The sequence below is a fragment of the Egretta garzetta genome, unplaced genomic scaffold (genome assembly GCF_000687185.1).
Source record: "Egretta garzetta isolate BGI_Z169 unplaced genomic scaffold, ASM68718v1 scaffold1263, whole genome shotgun sequence".
NCBI classification, from domain to species: Eukaryota; Metazoa; Chordata; class Aves; order Pelecaniformes; family Ardeidae; genus Egretta; species Egretta garzetta.
The window spans coordinates 48,845-57,969 of NW_009259060.1; the positions used below are offsets into that span (position 1 = coordinate 48,845).

At 56.3% G+C, this 9,125-nt stretch overlaps 1 protein-coding gene across 1 annotated transcript in view; it reads left to right on the plus strand.

Moving 5' to 3' along the window:
• Positions 1-7,445, plus strand: part of LOC104122948 (zinc finger protein 436) — a 13,652-nt gene extending 6,207 nt beyond the window's left edge. Inside the window, 3 exon segments of the mRNA XM_035890689.1 lie at positions 6,330-6,416; positions 6,419-6,925; positions 6,928-7,445. Coding sequence (XP_035746582.1) covers positions 6,330-6,416; positions 6,419-6,925; positions 6,928-7,445 — 1,112 coding nt within the window.
• Positions 7,446-9,125: the final 1,680 nt, after the last annotated feature.

The window sequence follows — 9,125 nt, forward strand, 5'->3', positions numbered from 1 at the left end:
CCCCCCCCGCAGGCCCCCTGGCACGGGACGTGGGTCCTGCCCCGTCACCCGCCTTGTCCCCGTGCTCTTCCCTCTTACCCAGCGGTTTTGGAGAGCCCCAGCCTCCTTAGAAACCGTGCCGGCAGGGGATCGTGACAGCAGCAGCGGGGATATTTGGGTGTTGTAAGCAGGGGAAGGTGATGAGGGTCTCCCTGGGGCAACAGAGCACCCCTCGGGTGGGCGAGGGGGACACTGGGCTGGTTGCCCAATCGGCATCAGGGATAGGAGCTGCACAAGCAAGAAATGAGGATTTTCCACCTGGAAAAGTGGCCCCAACTGTGTTTTCCTGACGGGGCTGCTGAAAATGGGTTGGTTTCCCCCAAAAGCTCCAGGCGCGGGACTCGCGCTCACTGGGGGGAAGCGGGGTGTGATGGTGCATCCCCCACCCCCCTTTTTTTTTTTCCTCCTGGATCACTTGACGACCTCAGGAAATCCCATCAGATCTTGGCCCTAGTGTAAGGAGGCGGAGGGTGAAGTGGCACCGTCCGTACCTGGAACTCCTACACGGCCAAGGTGGGGAGCGGGAAGAATCCGTTACCCCCCGACAGCCTTGGAACATCCCTTACCCGGATGGGAAGCCGAGCGAAGCGGTACCATCGTCACTGGAATCCCGGTAATTACCCACTCAGATTGTGGCCAGGATGGAAATTTGCCGATGACTAAAGCCAATCAGCTCATGACCCTATAACAAATGGTCCTGAGCGGGGCCTGTTGAGCTCTCCTGGACCGACCAGGATCTCCTGCGGAGCGGGACGCCTGGCGGAGCAGGAGGCCCCCTCGGCGCTCACAAACTCTTAAATCAAAGGCCCACCGCCCAAGAGCAACAGCAGAGGCTGGGCTGGAACCCTTCCCTCCTTCAGGCTCAACCCTTGCCCGTCGAGCAACGCCGAGACATTGAATGTGAATGTTTCCCTCAGCCCGAGGGGAATTTTTAACAGCTCTGCCTTTATAGATCTCTGTAAAAATACAATCCTGTCAGTGCAAACCCGTTTAAGGACTTTGTAGATGTACGATTTGATTATAAAGTGAATTTTATGCTGCTACTGGATAGATCGGTAGATATCACCCTCAGACATAAACTGTTGGCCAAGGCCGAGACTGAGATTGGTCCCAGCCCCACCCGGACCCACCCGGACCCCGCGCGGAGAAGGGGTTTAGAAAGCGAGGGGGGCTGCTCTGAACCTTGGGCCCCAACGGGAGGGCCCTCCTCATCCTCTCTGAATCATTCCAACTCCAGCGTGACTTCATTTTCCCTTTGCGTTCTTCTTCCAGGCAGCGAGAGAGCGAACCCTCGTCGGCTTGTTTGCTAAGCAGCTGTTCTGATGAAGACAAATCTCCTCTGATCACTTTGTGGATTGGCTGATGCTTGCGATTAAAACCCCACGAGCCCATCCTGTGCTTTGCCGCAATAAATTCTAAGCTGCTCTCAAATTAAAGTTGCCTGTGGTCCCCCATTCACGGTGGAGGGGAATTTCCACTCACCAAAATACCCCTCATCAATGGAGGATGAGACCCTGAGAGCCAAGGAAAACACAAATCTGCGAAAAAGGAGATAAAAGAAATCCAGCGGGGGAACGCGAGAGGAGCCCGGATTTCTGCTTCCGAGAAAGCCCAGGAGGTTTGGAACCACGCGGGCGCACAGTGGGTGCCGGGGGTTTGGTGGTGTTTTCATCCCTTCCTGGCTGGGAAAAGCCGGGAGCGGAGAGGAAGCAATAATTTTCCTTTAATTGGCTTTGGAAAGAGCGCAAGGATGGGGGGGTGGAATTGTCCCTAAATCCTGCCCTCCCTCGCGCACAGGGGTTTAACCCCTGCCTCCCCGCCCAAGGAGGGAGCGGAGCCGATTTCTGCAGCCTCCCTGATCCTCTCTTCCTGCTCCGTCACTCCTTGGCTAGTGGCAGACACTGTCCACGCGCTTCTCCTCAGACAGTGACGGCACCTGTAACACTTTTCATTGGTTTAAGCTTTACTGTCCACGCGCTTATTCTCAACTAGCGATTGGATATATAAAACAAAGCACACAGCTATCCTAGTTTCTACTTGCAGTCAGCACATTTTTGCTTTAGCTCATAGCTTCTTACTTGTTGCAGGGTACCAAGGACATGCGGTTTACAAACCCTGGATTGTCCATATGTTCCCACAATACTTTGTGGCCCTGTTGTTCGAGAAACTCCTCTACAAAGAAATGAGGATTTTCCACCTGGGAAAAGTGGCCCCAACTGTGTTTTCCTGACGGGGCTGCTGAAAATGGGTTGGTTTCCCCCAAAAGCTCCAGGCGCGGGACTCGCGCTCACTGGGGGGAAGCGGGGTGTGATGGTGCATCCCCCACCCCCCTTTTTTTTTTTCCTCCTGGATCACTTGACGACCTCAGGAAATCCCATCAGATCTTGGCCCTAGTGTAAGGAGGCCGGAGGGTGAGTGGCACCGTCCGTACCTGGAACTCCTACACGGCCAAGGTGGGGAGCGGGAAGAATCCGTTACCCCCCGACAGCCTTGGAACATCCCTTACCCGGATGGGAAGCCGAGCGAAGCGGTACCATCGTCACTGGAATCCCGGTAATTACCCACTCAGATTGTGGCCAGGATGGAAATTTGCCGATGACTAAAGCCAATCAGCTCATGACCCTATAACAAATGGTCCTGAGCGGGGCCTGTTGAGCTCTCCTGGACCGACCAGGATCTCCTGCGGAGCGGGACGCCTGGCGGAGCAGGAGGCCCCCTCGGCGCTCACAAACTCTTCAAGGTTGCCCAAATCAAAGGTCCATCGCCCAAGAGCAACAGCAGAGGCTGGGCTGGAACCCTTCCCTCCTTCAGGCTCAACCCTTGCCCGTCGAGCAACGCCGAGACATTGAATGTGAATGTTTCCCTCAGCCCGAGGGGAATTTTTAACAGCTCTGCCTTTATAGATCTCTGTAAAAATACAATCCTGTCAGTGCAAACCCGTTTAAGGACTTTGTAGATGTACGATTTGATTATAAAGTGAATTTTATGCTGCTACTGGATAGATCGGTAGATATCACCCTCAGACATAAACTGTTGGCCAAGGCCGAGACTGAGATTGGTCCCAGCCCCACCCGGACCCCGCTCGGAGAAGGGGTTTAGAAAGCGAGGGGGGCTGCTCTGAACCTTGGGCCCCAACGGGAGGGCCCTCCTCATCCTCTCTGAATCATTCCAACTCCAGCGTGACTTCATTTTCCCTTTGCGTTCTTCTTCCAGGCAGCGAGAGAGCGAACCCTCGTCGGCTCGTTTGCTAAGCAGCTGTTCTGATGAAGACAAATCTCCTCTGATCACTTTGTGGATTGGCTGATGCTTGCGATTAAAACCCCACGAGCCCATCCTGTGCTTTGCCGCAATAAATTCTAAGCTGCTCTCAAATTAAAGTTGCCTGTGGTCCCCCATTCACGGTGGAGGGGAATTTCCACTCACCAAAATACCCCTCATCAATGGAGGATGAGACCCTGAGAGCCAAGGAAAACACAAATCTGCGAAAAAGGAGATAAAAGAAATCCAGCGGGGGAACGCGAGAGGAGCCCGGATTTCTGCTTCCGAGAAAGCCCAGGAGGTTTGGAACCACGCGGGCGCACAGTGGGTGCCGGGGGTTTGGTGGTGTTTTCATCCCTTCCTGGCTGGGAAAAGCCGGGAGCGGAGAGGAAGCAATAATTTTCCTTTAATTGGCTTTGGAAAGAGCGCAAGGATGGGGGGGTGGAATTGTCCCTAAATCCTGCCCTCCCTCGCGCACAGGGGTTTAACCCCTGCCTCCCCGCCCAAGGAGGGAGCGGAGCCGATTTCTGCAGCCTCCCTGATCCTCTCTTCCTGCTCCGTCACTCCTTGGCTAGTGGCAGTGGATGGATGTCCCCAAGGGAAGACCGAGGGACCAAGCCTTGGTGCGAGGGGGGCCACCATGCAGGCTGCCCAGCCTCCCAGTCCGGCCCCAGTCCCTGTACTGGGACCAGTGCAAGAAGCAGAGAGAGGCAGCCCCAAGTCCCTGCCTTTGCCTCATCCCCACGCGTGGGGTTGAGCCACAAGAGGGCATGGGAAGACCAGAGCTGTTCCCAGAACCTGGCTCTTCCCTGGTGATCCGAGCGGCAGATCTGCTCCCCGGGAGGTGGACAAGGTCCAACAAGGCTGAGCTCTGGTGGGCAAGGGCTGGCTGAGCCTTCTCCTGTGTCCCGAGAGGAAAAAAACCTCGTAGGAATGAAGGAAGCTGCTTCTTCCCTTGCACAGATGCAAAGGGGTTGGTCCAGGTGTTTTTTTTCCCCCCGGGAAACAGCTCAGCACCTCCTTCTCCCTCCATAGGCTCCAGCAGAGCATCCCCATCGCTGCCAAGAGGGACGGAAAAGGACACGGCCCCAGCAGAGTTGGCGCAGGTGAGGGACAATCTCTCCTTCGGGGTGGGCAAGTGCATTTTGGCTGACCTGGAACATCGGTGCCCGGGCTGGTGGGGCTGTCCCAGCTGTGGAGACCAAGAGGTCCCCATACACCCGCAGCGGTCAGGGTGCAGGAGAGGTGGTGAGGAGCAGAGGACGGAGCCTGTGGTGGGCGTCCTTCAAGGCTGACCCTGGATGCGAGTTGCTGTAAGGGTTTCTCTGAGCTCCCCCTGTGTCAGGAACGCAGGGAAGGTGCAAAGTCACAGTAGGGTGTGGGGGTTTGTGTCGCCAGGAAAAGGCCATGGAGGATGGGGTGGAGGGGTTGAGCCCAGCCTGGTTGAGCTCCTTCAGCTCCATCATCCCCATCAGGCATTTGCTGGGTGTTTAACAACCCCCAGTGTTCTCCAGTTTCTTTTTTTCCTTCTTCCCCTTAAGCTTCCCCAGCTGCTTTCTGAACATGTGTGGCCCTTCAGCATCTGTGATGTCCTACAGCAAGGCTTTCCACTGCTCAACTACACCCTATGGGGAACAATACCTTGGGATCTCCGATCCTTTCTGGCTCTCCTGAACATAGCCTTGGCTCCTCTCCCTGCTGCCTTGAGCTCACCCACAGTGGCAGGCGCTGAGCTGGGAAATCCTCGCTTCAGTGTCCGGTGACCTTCAAGGAGGTGGCTCAGTACCTCACCAATCCCGGCCAGCAGGCCCAGTACCAGGAAGCCATGCAGGAGAGCGCTGGAAATGACTCCTCTTTGGGTAGGGACACACCTTCCCTCCTTCCCGGGCTAAGTCATGGGACTGGATGGGCACAGGGGATGCTCCTCTTGACTTTGGAGGTAAAGGAGACTTTCCCCGTTGCTTTGGGCAATGGTGCTTCCCCCATGGGATGTGTATTTGGGGGTCCTGTGGCACCCTCCATCCCTACCTTCTTCTACCATGTCAGACCAATGGTCCATCTGGCCCCATGTTCTCTCCAGCCATGGTGGAAGGAGATGCTATGTAAGAGAACAAGCAGAGAGACCTTTCCCACCTGTGCCCAGCCCTTGTGTTGTCCTCTCCCCATCAGAGCCCCCAAATCTTTTTGTAGTAGCTCCTCAAACACACGCAGACTTCTGCTCCGTCTCAGGAACCAGCCTGACAGAATCTCCTCTGGGATGGAGTTGGAGGACAAGACATAGACCCCAGCTCCCCAGGACTCGGATGCAAAGCCCCTCCCTAACGACTCTTCCACATGTGAGGAACTGGCTTAAATAACCTAGAAAGCATCTGGGAGAAAAGCAAATCACCTGGGGCTTATACCCAGGCCCCAAGACACTCACCCTGAGCTTGGTATCTTCTAGGACAGAGGTCCCAGAACCTCTCCTGGTCCCTTGGGAGATGTTGCCTCCAGATGGACATTGGAGAACTCTCAGCCCATGGGAAGCAAAGGCAGAAGCTCTCCTTTTGAGTTATGGAAGGTTTTAAGAGCTGGGGTTTGGAGTGGAACTTCAGCTGAAGCTTCTCCAGCTGGCCAGTACTTGGACTTGGGCTTAAGGTGGAGCTCACATGAGCTTTCTTCATTCTTGGCTTTCCCCTGCCCTGCTTCTTCAGTGGGTTCCCTTTTCCATCCCAGCCCAGGACTGACTCTTCATGATCTCTTTCCTCAGCAGGGGATGGGATGGTGAGTGGGATGAGGGACAGCGCTGCACACACAGACCCAGACATCAAGACCTGCTTGGAGGACATCTCCCAGCACCATGAGCCAGCCAACATCCACCAGAGTTCCGGAGAGAAAGGCCAAGAGGAGGTTCAGGGTTGTTCTGGGGAGGAAGCTCCGGGGATGTGCAGGGAATTGCTGTTCCCCCATGGATAGACCCATCCCTCATTCCACCAGCGAGAAGAGCTTCCATCCCCAGAGATGGGGGTCCCAGCACCCCTGCCCTGGCTGCAGGAAAAGCTTCGGGGTCTTCTCCAACTTGCTCTGTCACCAGCGAGGCCATGGTGGGGACAAGCCCTACAAATGCCCTGACTTGGGAAGGGTTTCAGGCACAGCTCCATGCTGGTGACACACCGTCGCATCCACATGGGCGAGAAGCTGTACCAGTGCATTGACTGCGGCAAGAGCTTCAACATTGTGTCCAACCTGGTGTGCCACCGGCGAAGCCACACCGGGGAGAAGCCCTACACATGTCCCAACTGTGGTTGGTGTTGCAGTCAGCGTTCCCACCTGGTGACCCACCGCCGGCTGCACACGGGTGAGTGCCTGTTCCCGTGCCAGGAGTGCGGGAAGAGCTTCAACGGCAGCTCCGATCTCATCAAGCATCGCCGCACCCACACCGGGGAGAAGCCTTACGAGTGTCCTGACTGTGGGAAGCGTTTCAGCGGCGGCTCCAACCTCATCGCCCACCAGCGGCTGCACAGTGGTGAGCGGCCCTACACCTGCACCGACTGCGGCAAGGCCTTCCCCATCAGCTCCAAGCTCATCACCCACCAACAGACACGCAGCGGTGAGCCACCCTACAGCTGTGCCAACTGCGGCAAGGGCTTCAGCGACCCCACCTCGTCTGGCACTGCAATGCCGGCCGGCGGGACAAGCGCTACAAGTGCTCTGAGTGTGGCAAGGGCTTCACCACCACCCCCTACCTCCTCACCCACCAGCGCAGCCACACCAGGGAGACCCCCTTCCTCTGCGGTGCGTGCGGCAAGAGCTTCACAGTGGTCTCCAACCTGGTGTGGCACTGGCGTGTGCACACCGGGGAGAAGCCATTTCGGTGTGGGGAGTGTGGGCGGCGGTACAGCCAATGGGCTCATCTCACCACCCACCAGTGGGTCCACAGCGGTGAGCAACCCTACGTCTGTGGGGATTGTGGGAAGGGCTTCAACGTCAATTCGTCCCTTGCCAAGCACCGGTGGGTGCACACTGGGGAGAAGCCCTACCACTGCCCTGAGTGCGGGAAGAACTTCAGCCAGAGCTCCAACGTCATCATGCACCAGCGGCTCCACCATGGCCATGGGGTGCACCAGCTCCGTGCATCAGCGGCTCCAGCTCCCACGGTGTGGTGGTGAAGCCCAGCGGTGACCAGCCCAGCCAGGAGGTCTTCTCCAGAGACTGGAATTCAACCAGGACTCTGGTTATCTTGGCAGATGTGGGAGAGGGAAGAGCGAGCTGTGTACCCGGGGGGTGTGAAGGCAAGGACAGGGACCAAGCGTGGCCACTATCGGCAGCAAACACCAGCTCTGGGTGAGGTTGCTCCTACTCTGCTGGAGGAGAGAAAACCCCACCCCTCATTCTTCCCAGCCCAATTAAGACAGGGTATCTCCTGCTCCCACCTCGCCCGAACACAACAACAGAAACGACCTTGGCGATATCCGTGGCGAGAGGACAGGCCCTTGTTATTCAGTTCATGTGAGAAGATCTGCTGGGGATGGAGAAGGCAAAACACACTCCACTTTCACCTTTCATGACCTTATCCACAGCAGCCTGCAACTCCAAGGTGCCGATGAAGGACCCCCGGCGTTGCCTCCTCTGGCGGTCCGCCTCGGTGACCACCCCCTTGCAAAGGATGCCCATGGAGATGTTCATCAGCCTCTCTGCCTCCGCCGACATGCGCCTGGTTGGTGATGCCAGCTGGCGCAGCAGCCCGGAGATGTACCTCTTGTAGGATCCCGTCTTGAACGAGACGCTTAACCCCTTCGGAGCTGGTTTCCATCGCCTAACCCCAGCTGGAGACCTCCTCCACTTAAGCAGAGTCTTCGCCTGCTGGACTTTCTGCTTCCTCTTCCTCCTCCTCGAGGTCTTTCCTCCTCTCTTGGTGGCTGCGGCCATGGGTTCTCCTTCAGACCCTGTGCTCCTCCCCGCAAAGGCGTCCCACTAGTGCCAGGGCTCTCGTATAAGTGGACGTATTCAAATGAAGGATGACAAGGCAGCCCAGGATTGGCCAGCTGCAACAAAGCCCTTATGAGGCAGCTCTCCCTCATTCAGAATTTGCTTTTTTTTTTTTCCTGAAAAAGCATGGAATTAGACCAAAAGAAGATACTTTATGTTTTTGACCTAACCCCAATGAATCTCCCCCCCTCAAGCTTTTTCCAAAATTATGTCATAGAATCATGGAATGGGTTGGGTTGGAAGGGACCCCCAGAGGTCACCCAGCTCAACCCCCCTGCAGGAGCAGGGACACTTTAACCAGATCAGGTTGCCCACAGCCCCATCAAACCTGGCCTGGGATGTTCCCAGGGATGGGGCCTCCGCCCCCTCTTTGGGCAAACTTGCTGAGGGTGCGCTTGATCTCACCGTCTATGTCATTGATGATGATATTACTGGTCACTGGTCTCCATCCGGACATCGATCTGTTGACCACTACCCTATTAAATTGTCCCATGAGTGTGGGAGTGTGCCTCTTTTTTTCCCCCCATCTTTCCCCTAATTTTTCTTTTCGGAGGTGATGACCAAATTGCAGCCGGGACCGCGACATGTTGCAGCGTAAATCGGGCTGGTCTGGCTCTTCCAAAAAAATCAAATCCTTGTGTTATCCTGAGCAGTCAACCAGAGACCATGTGGATCACGGATGGAGCAGTGGAAGCAGAGGGGCAGAAAAGAGCCGGAACAGAATCATAGAATCATGAAATCATTGAGGTTGGAGAAGCCCTTGAAGCTCCCCCAGCCCAACCGCCCCCCTACCCCTGCCATCCCACCCCCAAACCCTGGCCCTCAGCACCGCCTCTGCCCGGCTGTTAAATCCCCCCAGG